The 24,942-nt window shown below is 35.5% G+C and overlaps 1 protein-coding gene and 1 long non-coding RNA gene across 2 annotated transcripts; both read left to right on the plus strand.

The window, feature by feature from the left end:
- The first annotated feature begins 2,082 nt into the window (after positions 1-2,082).
- Positions 2,083-6,393, plus strand: LOC134686798 (uncharacterized). Its single transcript, XR_010101660.1, has 3 exons — positions 2,083-2,206; positions 2,994-3,242; positions 4,331-6,393. It is a non-coding gene; the product is annotated as an uncharacterized LOC134686798 (long non-coding RNA).
- A 14,434-nt stretch (positions 6,394-20,827) lies between these two features.
- Positions 20,828-23,566, plus strand: LOC134696412 (uncharacterized). The gene has a single exon (XM_063558237.1). It carries the CDS (start codon positions 20,828-20,830, stop codon positions 23,564-23,566), a length of 2,739 nt encoding a protein of 912 aa, XP_063414307.1.
- Positions 23,567-24,942: the final 1,376 nt, after the last annotated feature.

Genomic DNA, 24,942 nt, shown 5'->3' on the forward strand with positions numbered 1-24,942 from the left:
CATGAGTACAAAATCAAGCCAACTATTAGAGGAGCACACCAGATAGGTGTGTTTTCGGTACTTATTCTTAAAGAATATGCTATATGAAATGAGAAAAACAAAAATATTCCTTCAATTAAGTATGACGAACAGTGGTGAAGAGAGAAGTGGAACGTTCTCGAAATATTGACTGCACTTTATGAACTGATAATGGAAATGGGGAATGTGTTAAAGAGACAACAAGCCGACCATAGAGCAGACAACAGCGAAGGTCACCAACAGGTCTTCAATGCAGCGAGAAATTCCCGCACCGGAGGCGTCCTTCAGCTGGCCCCTAAACAAATATATATACTAGTTCAGTGATAATGGACGTCATACTAAACTCCGAATTATACACAAGAAACTAAAATTAAAAATCAGACAAGACTAACAAAGGCCTGAGGCTCCTGACTTGGAACAGGCGCAAAATTGCGGCGGGGTTAAAGATACACATAACAATACGCACATTAAAGTTCAGTTTAAGAGAAGTCCGAGTCTGATGTCAGAAGATGTAACCAATGAATATCAGGCACAAATCTTCCCGTTTAGTATCATACCATCATAACATATATGAGAATATCACAACCCGTGTCATGTCAACAACTTGTTTATAAATAAATGTGTTTAGTTGCGATGCAAAGACCCTATAAGTGAATCAATATTAACGCCAAAATATGCAATCTTTAATGACCTGACAACAGTATCGTAACTATATCCCTTTTTAAGAAGTCTATTTATCTTTTTTGAATGAACATATTTAGAATTTTGAATAGGATCATTTGAACTATGGAAAGGATCCTGCCTTATAGCGTTAAATTGATTTGGCAGGGATTAAGATAAGCTAAAACAAGAATTAAATATGAAACATTCAAGAGAAAACCAGTTTATTTGAACATCTTAGACTTAAGCTAATTATAACAAACAATTTGTCATTTTGAAATGTTCTACAGTTGTCATTGTAGGACCTTTTATAACTAACTACGCGGTATGGACTTTTCTTATTGTTGAAGGTCGCACGAAGACCTATAGTTGTTAATTTCTGTGTCATTGGGCTGTTGTGGAGAGTTGTCTCATTGGCAATCATACCACTTCTTTAAATATAAACATGGGGTTTTTTTTTACACAAAAAAAAGTATCACTGAAAACACCTACAACGGACATAGTTTAAAAAACCTATGGTTGCATTATACAGGTAAGATAATGAAAATGCGTCATTGGATTCTTTTTAAGGGTTAGATACGAGAGGTTTGTGCACATGTGTACGATAATGTGCAGGTCTGACAAAGTCCGTGTCATAAATGAGTGGGAAATTCTGTAGATGTTAACCAAATTCATCAAGAGGTGCTGGAGCAATTGCGAATACAAACTGATGTTGTCCTTTTATTCAACCTTTTCTGTAAAAATAGTATAAAAAAAACACGTAATCAATTAAAAAAGTTTCATTATTTTAGATCTAAGTGTGTATAATCAATGCAATATGTTCTGGTTGGTGTATTTAAGCTTAACTATCTATGCACGTAAAAGAATTACACAAGTTATGTAGTTTCGCAAAAGAAATAACTTTTTAGCATTAACTGCAATCGATTACATTCGGCAAATTGCATTGTAAGCAACTTTACTACCAAAAACTCAAGTTCGAAAGCATATCTTCATTGTTTGGTTATGATCACCATTCTGAAATAAATGTGTTTCAAAACAGTATTGAGTATTTAGAGGCCAGCTGAAGCACGCCCCTGGGTGTAGGATTTTCTCGCCATGAACACTCATTGGTGGCCTTCGGCTGTTTTCTGCTTATTGGTCGGGTTGTTGCCTCTTTGAATCATTCCCAATTTCCATTTTCAATTCTATCTTGAAGATTTTCCACATTTCGATTACATGATATCACTTGTGCTAAAAGGGCTTTAAATGTTGTCAATGTAAAATGTTTTTTTTGTATTTAAAGTTTTGTTACCTATAGTTTATCATGTAACATGTAATAATGTTACAGGTTTTAATCCTTTTAATCTTATAAATACTTAAATTATTGTCCTTTTATTTACAAATTAACTATGCTTTCAATTGAATAAAGTTTAAGTGTATGTTTTTTCGGCACATATAAACAAGTTTACAAATATGAATACATTTATTTTAGAAGTAGGAAGCACACGGTTCTCGTTGCTCTTATATTGGCAATTCAACACAAATAAAGGTATGCTTAGATTTTTATATTATCAAAACAAATTGGAAATTAAAGATCGCAGCTACATATTTCGGTATAAATTTGTGTATTTTTATAACAAAACACACTGTTCGTGAATAAGCTATTTTTTCTTGTTGTTGCCTTCCACTTTTTTTCATTGTGAGTTTAATAGAGCTATTTAGATTAGCGAGAGTAATATTATTTCTTTGAAAAAGGAAAACCTTGTGGAACATTCGTTTTTCTTTGTAACAATTTCACACACCCGGTCTGTTTACAAAATGTTGTGCATTATTTCATTAAACTAAACACAAGAAATAAACAATACTGAACAAAATACAAAAAATAAACAATATAAAACAGCCATCTAAGTAACGTTACAAATGATCTAAAATGTATTTGTGGAATTTCAAACCGAACTGTAATCTAGGTCGTTCGTACATATGAGTTTCCAAAAATGCCATAACTAAATGGGATTAAGTTGGGGCAACTTTTGTTCCCATGACTGTACCAGATATTAGTAAGATTTCCCGTTGAAATTTAAGTAGTTATTTTGAAAGATAAAATTGAGAAAGGAAATGGGGAATGTGTCAAAGCGACAACAACCCGACCATAGAGTAGACAAGAGTACCAAATGGCACTTAGAATGTATGAGTTGGAGTTATTCGTGATTTTCAAGTTCGTGAATCTAACAATTATTGCTCCAAATGTAAAGCAAAACAGGGATTAAATTTAGACGACGAACTGAAAAATTGTTTTATTTTGTTTAAAAGTACTAAGCTATCGTGCATTATTTCAGAACGTTTATGAAGTGAATAATACTACCTCTACTCGTCTGGAGTGAAATAATATTGTCGATACATCGGGTGTTGTACTATAGCTGGACGTTTTGGAAGCATGGAAGAATTGATTGTTGGAGGGGTGATAGGAGGGATAATATGTATATTCATAGTATTATTCATGATTATTTGTTTCTGTTTGCAATCTGAGGAACGCCGTAACAGAATCAGACAGATAAATATACAACCAGCAAACGATATCTTTATCAGTGAGTATTGTATGATAAGCAAGTAACGAATCATTGCAACAATTTAATACACATTATAAAATGGTATAAATATAATCTTTTAATTTGAAAGAAGGGTACTTAATGGAAACCATTATTTGGCTTACGAAATTGCAAAAATCACGACAATCTTCAGTCCTTTCGGATGTATTTTAATTCAATTAATATATGTTTAGGTGATAGTATTACCATTAATCAGGACTTTGGAACACAAAATTGATGTGTTGAAATTGACTAATATAATATTCGCACTTTGTGTTTGGCGCAATATTGTTATATATGACGCTTTTCAAAAGTATAAAACTTGTTTCTAATAGAGTAATGGCTGGTTAAAATCCCTCAAATTCTTTAATTATTGATTAAAACCAAGATTCTCTCAGGCCGAGATAGCGTTTAATAAGATGGACTTGGTTGTTATTTTTTATGTCCCATTTAATCATAATTATTGTTCCTTATATTTTTCCAAAGTCTTGAGCATTCTTCATGCAGGTTAATTTACAAAAGTATTAGCAAAATGTATATAAGTCTTATTTTCATTTATGACAATATTTATTTTTGAATTCAAAAATAAATGATTTACATATCAATTGCTCCAATCATTTGATCGCACAGCTGTTGGTCTTTTAGTTCCCAACAGTATGGCCCGTTTAGTTGTATTCCACCGCTAACATAACCCGAATAATTCAGTCCCTCCTCGTATTTGATCTCTTGCACTTGAAGTAATCGTAGATCGGCGGAATATTACAACTTAATTTATTTGAGTTACCTCTAACAACGATTAATTAAATCAAATCAAGTAATCAGATTTAACAAATAATTTAATACTAGTGTGAAAGTTCGAACAAATAAACGAAATTGAAGGGCTAAAATTTTCTAGGTGGAAAGTGATCCTACACCAATGAACAATTATATATTCACCATGTAACCCACTAATTATATAATTTCCTAATACATGTTTTTGACTCTAAACTATTCTTTAAAAAGTGAATAAAAAGTTCAGTACTGTTTGAGCAGGTGTGAAAAAAAGGATGTATCTTCCGAAAGCGTTGAATATTCATTTATGATTACAGGAATACACCAAACAAGGTATCCCCCACGAGGACCACCACCGGCGTACCCGGTAAGATAACACAAATTAAAGGCAATAACAATAGTATATTCCACGAGGACAACCACTGGCTTACACAGGAAGATAACATAATTTAAGCCAATAATGAAAGTATTGTCCACGAGAACCACCACCGGCGTACTCGGGGAATAACATAAATTAAAGGCAATACCAGTGGTTTACTCCAGGACCACCACCAGCGTACCCAGGAAGATGACATAAATAAAAGATAATAACAATTGTATACTTCACGAGGACAACAACCGCCGTAAAAGAAGAGATAACATAAATCAAAGACAATAACAACGGTGTACTCAAGGACCACCACCGTCGTAACCGTGAGATAACATAAGTTAAAGGCAATAGCAATAGTACACTCCACGACAACCACAGGCGTACCTGGGGCGAACACAAATTAAGGGCAATAACAATGGTATACTCCAGGACAATCGCCGGCTTACCCAGGGAGATAACATAAACAAAAGACAATAACAATGATATACTCCACGACGACAACCACTGGCGTAACTGGGGAGATAACATACATTTAAGACAATAGCAATAATGTACTCCAGGACAACCACCGGCGTATCCAGGGAGATCAGATAAATAAAAGGCAATTACAATGGTATACGCTACGAGGGCAACGACCGGCGTACCCAGGGAGATAACATGCATAAAAGACAATAACAATGGTATACTCCACGAGGACCACCACCGACGTAACTGGGGAGATAACATAAATCAGAGACAACAACAATGGTATACTCCACGAGGACCAAAACAGGCGTATCCAGGGGGATAACTTAGTTAAAAGACAATTACAATGGTATACTCCACGAGGACATCTACCGGCGTAAACGGGGAGATAACATAAATCAAAGACAATAACAATGGTGTACTCCTCGAGGTCATCCACCGGCGTAACAGGGGATAAAAAATAAATTAAAGGCAAAAAAATTGGTATATTCCACGAACACAACCACTGGTGATACCGCGGAGATAGTATAAATTAAAGGCAAAATCAATGAACAAGCTTTACTAAAATTGTCTGTTCATAAATTTTGAAATTATGATGAAACTAAGGTTTCAACTCTCTCAGGCAAATTTGGCCTCAGACGAATTTGGCTATTTATTTTTGGTATTTTTGACATATAGCTCTTCAACGGTTTTCGGTACTTATACATCTTCGGATTTCAAATGTTTGGCTTTGAGCGTTCCTGATGAGGGTAAATCCAATAAATTATAAACGTGTTGTTTTCCATTTATACAAAATATGCAAAGTATAAATTAAAGGCAATAACAATGATACAAAATATGCAAAGAGACCAAACCAGTTCCAACAAAGTGGACTGCATGATAGTACTTCCAAGAGCAGGTCATGAACAAACCGTTTTGACGTGTCTGTTGGAAATTCTGTTTAAAGATTTGAATAAATTCGACTTTGTCAAAATTGATCAGTCAGAATCAAGAATTAACTCTCATCCCAGTGTTATCGGCTAAGCCGGCGATACAAATCGAATATTCAGATAAAAATACACAAATTTACTCTTACCAATTTCGGACCACGTTCATGAACCACTGGAATAAGAGCAAGCAAGCAACAATAAATCTTCAGAAGAGATCATGGGAAATTGAAGAGTAGCTAGATGACATCTGACAAGGACGCAAATTATCGACGAATGATTACAGCAGGTTTCACTGGCATATTTGTTTTAAAATAAAGTAAAACGAAAATTGTAAAAGTAACTTTAATTCAATGCATAATAAAAAATATATAAAACAACAATAACTGTTTTCAAATAGTCCTGACTCATTCAACTTTTTTACAACTTCACAACAGTACAACCCATTTTGTCTGTTATAAAAAATCTGACTATGATTTTTCAAATGACTGTAATGTTTGTCATTTCTGTAACGGTATGGTATCTCCGAGCTTAATTTGATTGTAGACCACTGTTTTGATATGCTACTTCTTATGAATAATGTATTTGTCACATCATATGAATAAATGAATTGAAAATGGTGATTGTTTTGATGTCAAATAAATAAATAAATGAATATTGCAACGCTCCTGGTATTCTTTGTATTTGGCACAAGGGAATATGATTTATATTGTTTCAATTTGAATATCATTGTTATCCCACTAATGGCATATATACATAATCCAAAGACCTTTGTGTGCATGAGCACGATGCTGGAATAGGTATAGTTACATTTTTTCTAACAATGCTCCCATGTACATTGGTACACCACAGACGCACTGTTTTCTGTCTTATAATTGTGATACTGCATTGAGAATGCTCACTTTCTCTTTGATGACAACTTCCGATGCAAATAAAGTTCAGAACTGTTTTTTTGAGACAATTTTCTCTTTCTATGACTTCTCTGATAAATTTTCGTTTGCAAGAAAAACTTCCACCACACATGATCAATAGCACCAACACTAATTTCCATGGAACTATTAATGAATTATTCATTTTGTGTTCTTCTGAAAAAAAAAAAGTAATATTTTAATTGATTTTAAGGCCACTCATATTAAACTATACGATGGTATCTAGACAGGTTAGACAACAGGTGTTAAGGTAATGAAAAGTTTGCCGTGGCGAAAATTTATTAAAACTAGAACACACCCGCGAAATCGCGGGCATTCAGCGCGTAGTTTAAAGTAAGTTGTTGGAAGAATTTTGTAAAATATTGGATGACTGGAGAATTTTAGCAAAAGTATCATAAGTCATAGGTTATTTGGGACAGGAAAATACTTTTTTTTTTATCCCTCCTCCTTTATTTCCAATATTCCTATTTTTTGGTTTTCTATCAATTTCAATATGAACATACATTTAGTATGTTATGAACATTCAAGTAAGGAGTCTGTAATTGAGTGGTTGTTGTTTGTTTATGTGTTACATATTTGTTTTTCGCTCATTTTTTTTTGGACATAAACAAGGCCGCTAGTTTTCTGGTTTAAATTGTTTTACATTGTCAGTTCGGGGCCTTTTAAAGCTGAGTATGCGGTATGGGCTTTGTTCGTTGTTGAAGGTCGTACGGTAACCTATAGTTGTTAATATCTGTGTCATATTGGTCTCTTGTGGAGAGTTGTCTCAACATGGCAATCATACCACATTTTCTTTTTTTTTTGTAATCAATGAATTTTGTAAAAGATTTAATGACTGGAGAATTTCAGGAAAGGTATCAAAAGTTCACATGAATATTTTTAGCGCTTGTCTGTATATTATGAACATTACTATATAAAGGAACGACCATTCGATATTCTGGGGGGGGGGGGGGGGGCAGGAGGATTTGTTTTTTATTGGTTATTTATTTTTGTAACCTGAGAGGACAGATCGTTCATTTTCTGCACTATTGAAGCAAGATTTTTCATTTTCATTAAAGCAAGGGACTGATTATTCATTTTCACAACTATATTTATGATATTCGAAAACATACAATTTTTAAAATATTTGTTAATTATGAATGATGCATGTATCGTCAAGTTAGTGTGTACCATTTAATCATAATTAATCATTATCCCGTGCAGAAATTTGAAGATTCAAGATTTTATTCATATCCTCAGACACATACTTGGGTATAAGAGGATAATATATACAAACATATTAAGATATTACATAGCGAGACAGGACAAACGAAACACAAATACATAGTATATCATAAAAGACAATTTGTATAATTAGATTATTAAGTATTTTATACTTTTTTTCACGAAATGAATCATTAATATTCCCAACCAATATACATGTATCGCATACATACATAGTATTACAGTTTGGTTTTACCTAGCCTCTGTCAAAAGTATGGTGAAACATATTTCGCCGGTAATTTATTTTCAAACTACCAATTGAAAGAACAAACCATTTATTTATTTTCAAAATCCTCCTGCCCCCCCCCCCCCCCCCCCCTCCAAAATATCAAATGGTTTACCCCTAAATATAGTGTATTTACTTTCGATCCATAGTGGTCATTGATATAGTATACAGACCCTCTCTATTTAGTAAACTTGAAAATAATAGCAGATAGAATTATGAAAATACACTTTATTCTTTGTATATGTATGTTCGAAGAATACAAAAAAAAACGCAAACCGGAAGTCTAATCTGACTTAAAATTTCGTCCAATGACGGGACAATATCCGGATACCTTTTTTTCGTTTTTTTCCAAAAATAACTCAATCTGAATAATCATATGAATGGATGACAAATGGCACTATGCACTGTACCTATAGGACACAGAGGCGTGTTGATTAATTTATTGTGGAAAGAAGAGAAGCGACACCCAAAATGAGGTCTTCTCGTTTAATAGTATAGATATTGCGTTGTAAGTTTACCTTTTACTCTTTTATTTAAGCATGACCTCAAGGATTAATATATGTGTGATAATTGTCTGTAAATTTCAGTTCATTAATATAAATTTATATATGTATGTATATACATATTTAATTGTGCTTTTGATAATTCATATTCTTTTCAGGCAGGTCTGATGTTTTATTTGTTCTGTTTTAAACGGTTTGCTCTCTAGCGGTTTTTTAAAGGTTATTTTTTAGTGAGCGGATGAAGGTTACTTCAGAAACACACGTTGTCTGCACGGAAATCATACCTTATGTTTAATTTACGAATTGCTGAAAATACGTGATTTATGTCATCAGGACTCGTTCGTCATCTTTAAGACTATGGCATAGTTAGTGAAACAAAAAAGAGGAAAGTTCTAAAAAATATATAATTTACAAAAATGCCTGAGTGAAAAAAAGCAACTTACCGGCTATATCGGAACAATCGAAATGTCAATATCCTCTCCATGATTTACCTCTTATAGTCCTATTTCTTTTACCTAATTGTACTTGGGTGTTACTCCGCCCATTGGTTTATTGTAAATAAGGCTTATTTTTTAACAAGTCATGTTTCCTAATAGAGAAATAATCCAAAACTCTAGCAGTGCCAAGTTTATATTTGTAAGAATAGTAAGAAATAATGAATGAATATGGAACGAAGATTTAAAAAGACGTATATGGGTCATAGCCATTGACAAAAACAAAATTTACTTATTTGTACTGAAAAGGTATTTATGTAAAGACGTCAATCAAATACTGAAATTATCATGTATCAATTTGACAGCGTTAGTCATTTTTCTTGTCTATTTCCTTAAAGTTACAGAAGGTTTTTTTTATAAGATATAGGTAAATTATACAATAGAATACAGATCGTTGAAAGTCAATAAAATGTTTGAAAAATAGTTAATGAATCTTCATCTGATCTTATATATTGAACGAGAAATATAAATACGGAACCTTTAAAAATCTCTTGGATAGCTCGTGTGTGGGAGGAGGAGGTGGGGAGACTCAAGATAACAAGCGGAGACAACCTCTGAATAAAATTAGTAAGTTTAGTCCCAGGATATTGATTCTCCTTCAACGTGCGTAGGTTTGTTTTGCAAGATTTTTGTCCCTATCAAATACTTTTCATTTATCATTTATCATCAAATTTTGAAATCAAATATTAGCCCTTGATTTACAAATTGATCATAGTGCATGCAAAATGTTAATACTCTTCAGGTCACGTCAAAAAGTAGAAAAACAACAAGAAAACATTACTTTCGGAATGTTAAGTCCTTAATGCTCTTCGTACTTTTTTTTACATCTTAACTTTTATTCGAGTGTCACTGATGAGTTTTTTGTAGACGAAACATGACGCTGTTTTTAAACCAATATAGTAAACAGACGATCATAAGTCATATTCAGTATTGTCACAATCGAAAAATATGGATGGTTTGTTTACTGTGTAAAACCTAAACTATATGAACAATTCATTGCACAGCGCACATACACCAAGTATAATACCAAGCCTGCCCTGCAAACGGTTATGTAAATATTAATTTCGGTTCGATAAGGACATGTTCGGGATTTGAATGTCCGAACTTAGTAATGTGAATTTTTTGCTTTTGTTTGTCCTCCACATGTTTGTGTTTACTTTAACTTTAAGATTTAACAGTTCACATAATTATGTATGTCTGCCTGAGTGTCCTTTTACGCTAAACTTCTAAACTAGAGTTATCGGATCTTTGATAATTAAAGCCTTTTCCTATTTTATTGTAAGGATCAGTTACCTCATGTAATAATTTCAAAGCACATCTGAATATTTACAATACACATGACACTGTTGCATTTCATGAGAGGTGTTTGTTGTGATTCTGTTGTTATGTAGTATTATAATATCTATTCATATATTTCCCTGTCCTGAGTGTTCTTGTGTTTATTTGTAATGCATCCCTTTAACGTAATGATATCATTCTAGCCGAGATTTTTTTTAGATTGCCATAGATAGGCGAAAATGTTGTCTAGCTATAAAACCAGATTCATGCAACTCACCATATTTTTTTCATAAAATGACCTGTGCCAAGTCAGGAATATGGCAGTTATCTAGTAGTCCGTTTCTGTGTATGTTTACGTTCGTTTTTCTTGCATTTCAGTGTTTCTATTGTCCTCTTGTTTTTCTGTTATAGTTGAATTGTTTCCCTCGGTTTTAGTTTGGAAACCGATATGGATTTAGATTTATAGGTACTAGTATTGAACAAACAGTGGTATATTACTGTTGCATCCGAAGCTTTTGGTATTCAATTGTTAGAACGCTTTAAAAGTCATCTAAGTTAAGAATATGGACGGAAAAAAGTAAAATATTAAAAATAATGAACTTCAAGTAAAATTCAAAACAGAATGGTTCATAATCAAAAAGCAAAACCAAAGGATAAAACACAGCAAACGAATGGACAACAACTGTCATATTCCTAACTTGGTACTATTAGTTACACAGTGTGCAATTGTCCTAATACGAAGATTTATCGGGTCATTTCAAAAATTCATATCGGATGAGGCGAAGCCAAACCCGATATGAATTTTATTGACCCGATAAATTCCGTATTAGCACAATTGAACACTGTACAACGAATTTATCCTGAGTGTCACTGATGAGTCCTATATAGACGAAACGCGCGTCTGGCGTACTAAATTATAATCCTGGTACCTTTGATAACTATTTGTTATATTTTAAAAATATTATGATATTCAAATTCAATTTTAGGACCATATCAATCAAATAAATTATAGATATTTGATATGAAATTGTGAAAAAAATAAAATTCAAGGACTATAGAAAAGCAACTAAAATTTTATTATTTTATTAGGTCAATGGTATGAGGGAGATAATTTTAATTGACGTAATAAATGAGGGAGATAATTCCAATTGACGTGATAAAAAATTGTACTGAAGTTTATTAGGACAATATCAGCCAATCAAATTGCGAGAAATAATTACTCTTAATCAGGATAAAGGCATTTTCAAATGTAGAAAATGGTGGATTGAACCTGGTTTTATAGCGCTAAAACTCTCACTTTTATGACAGTCGCATCAAATTCAGTTATTTTTACAACGATGCGTGAAAAAATCAGACATGATCGGTAAAATAGTCAAAATATGGTTACAGCAGTCATCACTATGTTACAATTTCAAGACAAACAAACATTTACTAAATACGGAAACAGTTCATAAAGCCAAAAATGGTTCATTTGCGAGATGTATATATGTTTGTGATTGGAAGTCCACCAGAAATGCATACACAACAGATAGCTTTGACTTCATTCATGTTCTTATACATTTTACCTCCCGACCATATTACCTGCACAATCATAGCCATAATTATGACCAAGACACTGAAGTACTGAACAGCAGATGATGCCATTTGTTGAAATTAAATATTTTAAATTATCAACCAAGTGAATGCAAGGTAAATACATTTCTAAATTTGGTATGTTACTAAATAACATGTCATATGTTTAACTAGACATTAATTAGTAAACCAAGATCAATAGAAATTACAGACTTTGTGGCTAATTGTGATAAATATAAATAATCGTTTAATAACATGATAAATGTCTAAGTTATAAAATTAAATAAAAAAACAAACATAACACGTTTTGCACTTAGCAAAAATTGGTTCGGTTATTAAAGAAATGACGTATGTTACGGTAGTTTGTTAGGCAATACATTCATGTTAATCGCCTTATTTCCTAATCTTAAGTCTTTTAAAATATAAACAAGAACTTTAGTCCAATTTATTAAAATGTATAGCTGATACACAGCAACGTTCACAATCGTTACTCTGTCTCCAGTGTTTACCAACAATCATGACATTTCCAAACAGATATATATTATTAGTGACATAGTGTGCTAGTGACTTTTAAAATACGATATATAGGAGGTCAGTAAATTCAATATGGAGTCGGAGAACAATGCTCGAATCCCCATATGGCATTTGCTTATCCCATATATATCGTATTCGGTCACTAGCACACTATGTTACTAATCGTTATCAAAGGTACCAGGATTATAATTTAATACGCCAGACGCGCGTTTTGTCTACATAAGACTTATCTATGTATTGGCTTCCGAAGCTACACAAAACACCTTACAAATATAGATTTATTTCGTCTTCAAGCCATTGTTCCACTACTAAATTTCTAAACTTCTTACCAGCACACTTGGTACAAATAAAAACCTGATAATAAATTATTCAAATAAGGCCTTCGAAAATAGTGGAATTAATTACTTTTGGAGTGTCAAGAACTCGTTGGAAGTACTTGATAAATTGCATGCTTATATTGGTGATTTTGAATCTGTTCAAAGTTTAGATTTTTCTACTCTATATACCACATTGCCTCACATTCTCATTAAGAAAAAAATCACACACCTAATTAAATGGACATTTAAAAAGTCAGAATGTAAATATATATGTTCAAACTCTTTTAGGTCATTTTTTAGTAGCAATACACAAAAAAAAACTATTTCAATTGGACATGCTTTGATACTATATATGCCCTTGAATTTTTACTAGATAACATTTTTGTTCGCTTTGGGGATTCCGTATATCGTCAGGTTATCGGAATTCCAATGGGGACTAACTGTGCACCACTTATTGCTGACCTGTTTTTGTATTGCTATGAGTTACAGTTTATGACAAAAATAAGCAAAGACCCATCGAAACAACATCTGATACATAAATTTAATAATAATGTTAGGTATTTGGATGATATTTTGGCTCTCAATAATGACGACTTCATTATGTATATTAAAGACAATTATCCTGTTGAACTTACTTTAAATAAAGCTAATACTAACAATGACCACTGCCCTTTCCTCGATCTTGATATCTGTATCACTAACGGAAAGCTGAATACTAAAATTTATGATAAAAGAGATGATTTTTCATTTCCTATCGTTAATTATTCATTTTTAGATGGTGACGTTCCCTTGTCACCATCTTACGGTGTTTATGTATCTCAACTTGTACGATTCGCTTGTGTATGTAAAAATGTTTTAGATTTTAACGAGAGAAATTTATGTTTTACTGAAAAATTATAACACCAGGGTTTTCGATATCACAAACTAGTCAAAACATTTACAAAATTGTATCGTCGGTATAAGAACATCATTCGTAAATATAGCTCAACATGCAGACTTCTTATACGTTCAGGTATTTCACATCCATTTTTTTATGGAAATATTCTTTATAAAGCACAAAGGTGTCAGTATTCACCTCAAAAACTAACAAAACCTTTAAATAGACTTATCAAGAAGGGATATAGTTACGATACTGTTGTCAGGTCTTTAAAGGTTGCATATTTTGGCGTTAATATTGATTCACTTATAGGGTTTTTGCGTCGGAACTAAACACATTTATTAAAAAACCAGTTGTTGGCATGACACGGGTTATGTTCTTCTATATGTTATGATGGTATAATACTAACGGGAAGGATTGTACCTGATGTTCATATGATGAAATCATAATCTTTCAGTCAGTTTATGGAAGTCTGGAGCTGGCATACCAGTTAACTGCTAGTAGTCTGTTGTTGTATATGTATTATTGTAATTTTGTTTATTTTCTTTGGTTACATCTTCTGACATCAGACTCGGACTTCTCTTGAACTGAATTTAATGTGCGTATTGATATGCGTTTACTTTTCTACATTGGCTAGAGGTATAGGGGGAGGGTTGAGATCTCACAAACATGTTTAACCCCGCCGCTTTTTTGTGACTGTCCTGAGTCAGGAGCCTCTGGCCTGTGTTAGTCTTGTATTATTTTGATTAGTCTTGTATTATTTTAATTTTAGTTTCTTGTGTACAATTTGGAAATTAGTATGGCGTTCATTATCACTGAACTAGTATATATTTGTTTAGGGGCAAGCTGAAGGACGCCTCCGGGTGCGGGAATTTCTCGCTACATTGAAGACCTGTTGGTGACCTTCTGCTGTTGTTTTTTCTACGGTCATGTTGTTGTCTCTTTGACACATTCCCCATTTCCATTCTCAATTTTATTATCAGTGACGCTCAGATCAAAATAGTTTTAAAGCCAAACAAGTACAAAGTTGGAGAGCATTGAGGACCCGAAATTCCAAATAGTTGTGCCAAGTACGGCTAAAGTAATCTATGCCTTGGTTAAGAACATTCTTAGCTTTTAGAAAAATTTTGTAAATTTATGTTACTGACTACCTTAACATGTGGTATTAAGACTAGTTGCCGATCAAAGAGATCAAGTATTCTAAACAGTTAGTATTAAGAACCTAGTACTTTTGTTAGTCTATGCAAAAACAAATGCAAACAATAACAACTTGTGAGCTTTAAATGTGTTTTATAAATTTATTTCAATGATTTATCGTCAATTTCTTTGTCTGTTGAAATCCTTTTCGCCGTGATGTTTTTTATAAAGGGACAAAACACCACTACTAACTCATATTGATATAAGACCTACCTACTAACCCCATAAGGCAACATAATAACCCCATATGGAATATACACAATCTCCAAGGGGTTGCTTGCAACCAATCATATTCCTAGACATGTATAGGAGGGAGAATAAATATATATTGTCATTTCCTTCTTTAACTGTTGGTTACCTTAATTTGTTTCTCTCTTTAATTGATGAAATTTGAACATCGGTGAATTACTGTTGCTTAATGTCGTATGATTTTGATTATTTCAAATTAAATATCGAAATGTTGTTGGTACTTACAAGAAAAATACAATATGCACGGTTTTTCCGTTGGACTATATTGCAGGGTATACCAAATGATTATTTATATTGGAATGAGAGTAAACTGTACATGCTGTACAATCATTCAAATCACCAAAGCAAAGAAAATACTTAAAGTATTATGTAATTTTCTGTAAACATCAAAGGAAACACAGGGTAATCAAAAGCTCATGTTAACATACCCAGAACAATTATTGACCCCTTAAATTTGGATAATTGAGAAATTTTTTCAATCATCTCCGCGCTTTTGCAACATAAACAGTATTGACTGGACTGTAAAAAAAATAATTTAAATTTCAAGACGCACATCTGAAACATGTAGAAAAATAATTATGCAACATAGCGTTTTGGAGCGACACCAGATATTGGTACTCGCTCAATACAGGTATGAATTCCAATTTATTTTTGAACTCTTTTATGTTTACACTAATTTAACGGTATAAAGATGTTGAGAGTTCACTCTTTTTCCAACTCATTTATGGAATGATGGAAAAAAGCGTAAATAATATCCAGAGAAAGAAAACTACCATCTTGTACCGGAAAACACTGATTAGTTCAGATCAAGAAAAGTAGCCAGTTTAATGCTTCTCAAGATTGTATATTTTTTTCGATTGTTTCGTTATGACCCATTTCAAATACACAGGACCACAATTTTCATAAAATGTCTTTTTAAGTAATGTAAATCACAATGACAAAGTTTCAATAGTGCACTGCAACTTATTTTTATATATGCATGGAAAGCTTGCATTTCACAACCTTTCTCCGCCTCAGTTAATACCACTATCCGGGGTCGCTCCCGTACGGATAAGAGGTAACAAAGGAGAAGTACACCAAAGATACTAGTATGTAACAAAAACCAACAAAGAGGAAGATAGTAAATAAAGGCAACAGTAGTATACCGCTGTTCAATATTGCAGCAGCAGACTTACTATTCTGTTCCACATTTAATGTTTATTACATGTTTTCATTTTTATCCGGAACAAATTGAACTGGACCGTTTTCTTAAATCACCGCATTTATCGACCACCTTTAATTTCTGTGACACCGTCCGCATCAATATTTCAACACATGGAAAATGGACGACATTTCTACTTTCTGAGGAAATCGAGACATACCACTGTCAAGTACGTTTGAATCATTCATAAACTGTGATAAATTATTCTGTTTAACTCCGATATTTTTAGATAAGTGATTTATAAATACATACGAACTGTAAGTTATATATTTCCGAGAAATGAACTGTAAATTCTACTTTCGTTTTTGACACGATTAATAATCTTGTATTTAACTTTCATATTTAATTCGTACACATTGTAAAATATTGTATTTTTATTTCTTTCAGTTTACCAAACTACTGACTACTTGTAACCTTTCTGGTGGAATATATTAATTACAATTTATCAAAACAAGTTGTGTTCGTTATAATATTCATCGAGATTGCGATTGCAGTCACCTGGTTAAACTAGTTGAGTCCGGCCCAGCATAGTAAATTGACAACAACTTGTCTACACATCTCCTGAACAGGAATTACAACGGAGCATCGTTCGTAGCTGTTACCTTGACACTACGCAACACAGATTGTGCGTCCTAGGCAGCAAACCAACAACGTTGAACTAACATTGCCTACAAATAGTTGATTTACATCATGGATCTCAGTCACAAGGAACAACAAGAAGAAGTTCAGCCCCCCGAGAGAGATGTCACTGAAGAACCAGAAGAAAATCCGTCTGAAACAACAAACTTAGGTGAAAGCGCCGAGACTAGGCGAGTACGTGAACTTACCGAAAGGGGACAGGGAGCCTTTATAGAAAAACGTGATAAGTTCTATAACGACTTAGAGGCCCTATGGTCAAACCTAGAATCTAGATTATTAGAAACAACCAAGGCTCCTAACGACCTCCAGCAATTGTTAACAGCACAAGATAAAATTGTACAAGCCTGTACTAATTATCGCAGGCTCACAGACGAGTACTTGCAATTTCTCAAAAGTACAAAAACATTAGACAGCCTTCAAGACATTGATACCTGCAAATTATCAACGGATATCCGAATGTCTAAAGTTGACCTGGCAATTGAAGCTTTGCACGAACATCGCCTTACCTTGACAAAGGCTAAATCAACAAAAACGAGGACATCTAAGGGCAAGAAAAGCTCGCACAGTGGGAGCTCACACGCCTCCGACATGTCGAGCCTAGCTAGGAGAAAACGTGCCAAGGCAGAGTCCGCTAGATCAAAGATAGCCTTTGCCGAGCAAGAAGCTGCCCTCCTTAAGCAGGAGGCCGTTTTACAGGAAGAGACCCTATATAGACAAACAGAAATCAAGGCCGAAATGGAACAAGAAGCTATCCGTGCAAAACAAGAGGCCGCTTATAGAAAAGCCGAAGCGGAACAAGAGGCCGCACATAGAAAAGCTCGAATTGAACAGGAGGAAGAGCACATCAAAGCTAAAAAAGAACAGGAGGCCGTTCGCATGAAAACTCAAATGGAACAGGAAGCCGCACGTGCGGTCCGAGAAAAAGCCGAACTTAAGGCCGCTATGAACATTCTCGAAGCAAAAAGAGAAGCTGCAGCCGCAGAAGCCGAGGCTCGTATCCTGGAAGACGACGGCAGCCAAGCAGTTAGCGATCTCTCTGACGAAACGGAAGACCCGCTCCAGCGCGTGCAAGATTTCGTCAATAAACTTCCTGAATCATCTGTTGTAAAGGAAGTAACAGAACCTCAACGGAAAAAACAAATTCCTGTTAAGATCGAGCTGAATCACGACGCACCAGCGTTCGTGCCATCCGTGGCACCCAACTTGCTGTCACAGACATCTGCTGTCTTGCCTTCCAATAATAAGTCACCGGAAGTTACCTTTATCCCAGATCTGGGATTAGTAACCGGCATACAAAAACTAGGCCTTTCAGATGAGAGCCCTACTGAACATCAAAAACAGGGTGTTAAAGAAGTGATCCCTGTCTTACGCACAAAACAAGACTTTATAGAAGAGATCCCTGTTTCACACCAGCAACAAATCAACCTTACATCAGAGATAACTAGATTCCTTTTACGCAAGGACTTGCTTTTCTCCCGATTAACAAGCTTTAACGATCGGGCAGAGTCCTTTCATACTTGGAAAGCAAGCTTCAAGAACGTGACTGATGAGTTACAAGTCTCTGACTCAGAACAGATTGATTTACTGATCAAGTGGCTCGGTCCAGACTCTGCTAAACACGCCATTAGCATAAGAGCGTCGAACGCTAATAATCCTACCATAGGGATACAGAGATTATGGAAGAGGCTTGACGAGCGGTATGGTGCTCCAGAAATGTTGGAAGCCTCTCTCAAGATTAAACTTGCAAAATTCCCTACCTTAACAAATAAGGACAACGCACGTCTCTACGAACTGTCTGACATTCTATCAGAAATAGAATATCACAAGGAAAATCCCAAGCTGGGATGTTTGCTAGCATATTTTGACTCCTCGTCCGGGATAAATCCTATTGTTGAAAAATTACCGTACGGACTCCAAGAAAAGTGGACCACAAGGGCTACAAGATACAAGGCCAAATATGACGTTGCCTTTCCACCTTTCACAGAATTCTCTGCCTACATCAGGGAAATAAGCAAAACAAAGAACGATCCTGGGTTCATCTTTGGGTCAAAAGCCACACCAAATACAAAAGGTGCTGCGCCAAGGTCTACGCCTTACCCTAGGACTAATGTTGGTGCTCATAAAACAGCGGTTGAGCAGCAATCTGGAGACGCCAGCAAACAAGGTCTTTGTATTCTGCACAATACAAAGCATTCCTTAAATGAATGTCGAGCGTTCCGAGCTAAGTCAATAGAGGAGCGCAAAGGCCTTTTAAAAGAAAACAATGTATGTTACAAGTGTTGTGATTCTACCACACATAGAAGCCGGGATTGCAATGCTAGCATAAGTTGTAAAGAATGTGGAAGTAAACAACATACTACCGCACTTCACATCACTAGACTACAGAAACCTGCAAGTTCTCAGTCTAGCTCGCCTAAGCAAGCCTACGGCAGGGAGCCTATAGAATCGGCTGAAACTAAGGCAACCTCAGTTAACTCTACCTGTACTGAGATCTGCAAAGATACATATAGTGGGAAATCTTGTGCTAAAATACTTCCTGTGAATGTTTATCACAAGGATAACCAGTACAAAGTTATTCGCATGTACGCCATCATTGATGACCAAAGCAACCGGTCACTAGCATCGCCTGAATTCTTTAATCTTTTTGACGTCAAAGATAAACCGGAGAACTATACTTTATCAACATGCTCCGGCAAAGTAGTCACTTCCGGGAAAAGAGGAAGAGGTTTCGTCATGGAATCAATCAATGGTAATGACAAGTTTGACCTTCCTGTACTGATTGAATGTGATCATATTCCCAATAATAGGGACGAAATACCTACTCCTGAAGTAACAATGCATCACCCTCATTTAAAAGAACTTAGGGGTAGCATTCCACCAATAGATGAAAATTGCCAAATTCTTCTCTTAATTGGCAGAGACCTTATAGAGGCACACCATGTCCTCGATCAGCGCATAGGACCACCCAGAACTCCATATGCACAACAATTGAAACTTGGTTGGGTAGTGATAGGAGAAACCTGCATTAACAAGCAGCATGTGCCTCTCGAGTTAAATGTCAAAATAACCAACATTTTACCTACAGGACAACCTTCAACGTTTCAACCATGTACAAGCAAATTGACATTCGGGAAAACTACACAGACCCCGTTAAGAAAGATTTACAATCGCCACTCTTTGAAAAAACAAAGGACGATGATAAGCCTGGAATGTCATATGAAGACAAAATGTTCATGAAGCAGATGGACAACGAATTTGTGAGAGACTCGGAAGGAAGTTGGGTAGCACCGTTACCGTTCCGAGTGCCAAGACAGCCGTTGCCAAGCAACAGACAACAAGCTCTACATCGTGCGAATATGTTAGACACCAGTCTGAATAGAAACCCAGTTAAGCGGGAACATTTTCTTACATTTATGAGTAAGATCCTAGACAACAATCATGCAGAGCTTGCTCCACCATTGCACGAACTTGAGGAGTGCTGGTATTTGCCTTTGTTTGGTGTTTATCATCCGAAGAAACCTGATCAGATAAGAGGTGTTTGATTCTTCATCCAAATGTAACGGAGTTTCACTTAACAGCGTCTTGCTTACAGGTCCAGACTTGACCAATGATCTCTTGGGAGTACTGCTGCGTTTCAGGAAAGAAATGGTCGCTGTAACTGCAGACGTTCAACACATGTTTCACTGCTTTGTAGTAAGGAAAGACCACCGAAATTATCTGAGATTTTTGTGGCATAAAAACAACGACCTACAAGAGAACCTTGTCGAATACCGCATGAGAGTTCATGTTTTTGGAAATAGTCCGTCACCTGCCGTTGCTACACTTGGACTCAGAAAAGCAGCTCAAGCATCAGAACAAGAGTTTGGCAGTCACGTGACTAGCTTTGTCACAAGAGACTTCTATGTCGACGACGGTCTTACATCATGTCCTTCTAAAGAGGAAGCTGTTAAGCTCATGAAGGACACACAGCAAGCATTAGCAAAATATGGAAACTTACGTCTTCACAAGTTTGCCTCTAATTGTGCGGAAGTTATGTCTGCATTTCATGCCAGTGATTTGGCTTCAAATCTTAAAGATCTAGACTTAGAATGCGACACCAAACCTCTACAACGTAGTCTTGGTCTCAGCTGGGACGTAAACACTGATAACTTCTTATTTCAATTATCATCAGAAAACAAACCGATCACTCGGAGAGGAATTTTATCAACGATAAACAGTCTCTACGATCCTCTGGGATTTTTGGCTCCGGTGATTTTACAAGGGAAACTCCTATTAAGGAAAATAGTATCAGAAACCGTCGATTGGGACCAACCTCTCACTGATGAGACAGCAGATGAGTGGAAATCTTGGAGAGATACTCTAATTGCTATCGAAACATTGCGCATTCCACGTACCTACGTGCCATATCTCAGCAAAACCGTCACGAAGGAGTTACATGTCTTCTCTGATGCATCAGAAAAAGCCATAGCAGCTGTTGCATATCTACGCACGACTGACAGTAGTGGTGAACCAAACATAGGATTCATTCTTGGGAAAGCTAAAGTGGCACCAACAAGTGGTCATACTATCCCACGCCTTGAACTATCTGCTGCAGTTTTAGCAGTCGAGATAACACAAACCATCATGGATAATTTAGATTTACACATAGACACCGTAAAATTCTACACAGACAGTAAAGTAGTCCTAGGCTACATCAGTAACGAGACAAGAAGGTTCTTAATCTATGTCGCCAATCGTGTAGAGAAAATAAGAAAATTTAGCTCTCCAAATCAATGGAATTATGTACCAACTAGCCGTAATCCCGCAGATTCGGGAACTAGGTCCGTACCTGCTCACGAAATTCATAGCAGTGAATGGTTATTAGGACCAAGACAACTTCTTTTCTCAGAACAGAAGAATTCTGAGAACATATATCAGCTAATAGACCCAGAAGAAGATGGAGAAATACGTGCAATTGTTAATGTTGCAAAAACCTTTGCCACACCTGAGCGTAAAGGTATAGGAACTGATAGATTCAACAGATTCTCCAACTGGACATCACTTGTGCGAGCGATAGCCTTTTTAGAACGTTTCTCCCGTTTACACGGGTCAAAACAGGCAGCACCAGTGACTTCTCCGGAAGGCTTTTTGAATGTCGAAAATTTCATCTTAATATCCGCTCAATATGAAGTTTATGGAGATGAAATAGATTGCATTAAACGTCAGGAACAAATTCATAAGCGGAGCCCGATAGCTAACCTTAATCCGTTTTTGGACGAACGAGGACTGTTACGAGTAGGAGGCCGTATTGCCAAATCTGACTTAAACCTCCGTGAAAAGAAACCATTAATCGTCCCTGGACGCCATCATATAGCGATATTAGTAGTCCGACACTACCATGAAAAGATAAAACATCAAGGTCGCCACTTCACAGATGGAGCGATTCGTTCCGCAGGATTCTGGATCGTCGGAGCTAAACGCTTGATCTCTTCTCTCATTCACAAATGTGTGACTTGCCGCAAACTAAGAGGAAAAACTGAGTGTCAAATCATGTCTGATTTGCCAGATGACCGTCTTGAACCGTCACCTCCGTTTACCAACGTTGGAATAGACACATTTGGACCTTGGACAATTGTTTCACGTAAAACACGTGGTGGATACGCAAACTCAAAACGTTGGGCAATTCTTTTCACATGCTTAGTGACTAGAGCTGTTCACATCGAACTAATCGAGGAAATGAGCTCTTCAGCCTTCATAAACGCCGTCAGAAGATTCGCCGCTATCAGAGGTCAAGTTAAGATTTTCCGATCCGACCGTGGAACAAACTTTATTGGCGCACTCGACGATCTAAAGATTGACTCAATCAACGTCGAAGATGGACCCTTCAAGAACTTTCTGTACAATTCTGGTACAACTTGGATCTTCAATCCGCCACATTCATCCCACATTGGTGGAGCCTGGGAAAGAATGATTGGTATCGCAAGGAGAATACTTGATTCTATGCTTATCAACGCAGCTGGAAGGAGTCTTACGCATGACGTTCTAAATACATTCATGGCAGAAGTTTCAGCAATAATCAATTCAAGACCTCTGGTACCAGTATCAACAGATCCAGAGAATCCGCTAATCTTAACACCAGCTATGTTATTGACACAAAAGACCGATTACATCTTCACTTCAGATCAGCTTGGAGAATTCGACAAACGGGATCTATGTCTAGCCGAATGGAGACGTGTACAGGCTCTGGCCAGTGTTTTCTGGTCCCGTTGGAGGAAAGAGTATCTGCCGTTACTACAACCACGACGAAAATGGACCGAAGATCGCCGTGATCTTATCAAGGGAGACGTTATTCTCCTAAAGGACAAAAACCTTTGCCGTACTCAATGGCCAATAGGAGTTATACTAAAATCGTTTAAAGGTTCCGATGAACATGTACGGAAAGCAGAAGTACGAATAATCGTAAAGGGAAAAGCATCCGTCTACACACGACCGATTGTGGACATGATTCTTCTCATCGAGAATGACTGTGTATAATTAATTTTATAGTGATACTTTGGACTTATATAATCAGATATCAAGTGTGTGATATATTTGAAATAGTGATATCAGTTAGACATCAGACGGGGAGTATTCTGTTCCACATTTAATGTTTATTACATGTTTTCATTTTTATCCGGAACAAATTGAACTGGACCGTTTTCTTAAATCACCGCATTTATCGACCACCTTTAATTTCTGTGACACCGTCCGCATCAATATTTCAACACATGGAAAATGGACGACATTTCTACTTTCTGAGGAAATCGAGACATACCACTGTCAAGTACGTTTGAATCATTCATAAACTGTGATAAATTATTCTGTTTAACTCCGATATTTTTAGATAAGTGATTTATAAATACATACGAACTGTAAGTTATTTATTTCCGAGAAATGAACTGTAAATTCTACTTTCGTTTTTGACACGATTAATAATCTTGTATTTAACTTTCATATTTAATTCGTACACATTGTAAAATATTGTATTTTTATTTCTTTCAGTTTACCAAACTACTGACTACTTGTAACCTTTCTGGTGGAATATATTAATTACAATTTATCAAAACAAGTTGTGTTCGTTATAATATTCATCGAGATTGCGATTGCAGTCACCTGGTTAAACTAGTTGAGTCCGGCCCAGCATACTTACCAATGAGAACCAATTTACAACAATAAGAAACAAAGATTTCATTTTTACTTAAAAAACTGAGACCGTTAATAAACACACAAGTCAAGACTTATTTGACAATATCACAATGAATCAACGAAACTGTTACACATACCGAACGAATTATAACCCCTAAGAAGGCTTTGAATAAAGTCTTCATTCTAATGAATAAATAAGGAAAACATACAAGATTTATATCTTTAAAAAATCATCAAAACCGATATCGAATCAGAATCAAAGAATCCTTTCCTCTGATGATTTGGTAGGAGACGGTTCAAGAATCAGAATGCAGTGCTTACACAACTATCACCAAGATAGCATTCACATACTGAAATATATAATCAGTTATCAAAAGGGAATAACAAAACTCAGAACGCATTAGAAAACATCGAGATAGAACCCATCAATGTATATTTTTTTGTGAGTAAAACAATCACAATATAGTCTGAACCAAATAGGAAAGTCGATATCGAATCAGACACAAAGACATGCTTTCGTCAAATAAAGTGACACACACCTCAGGAATCAGAAATTCTGTGAGTTCTAAATAAAGTCATCATAGATACAAGGAAACTAAATATGTTCTTGTCTAGTTTCTCAAGCGATAATAGTTTTTGATTTTAAAACAACACAATGATTAAACGTGCTAGTAGTTATGTTTATAGTTCTTTACCTCAAATACAACAAGAGGTGTTTATTTCAG

The sequence above is a fragment of the Mytilus trossulus genome, chromosome 1, assembly GCF_036588685.1.
Source record: "Mytilus trossulus isolate FHL-02 chromosome 1, PNRI_Mtr1.1.1.hap1, whole genome shotgun sequence".
NCBI lineage: Eukaryota > Metazoa > Mollusca > Bivalvia > Mytilida > Mytilidae > Mytilus > Mytilus trossulus.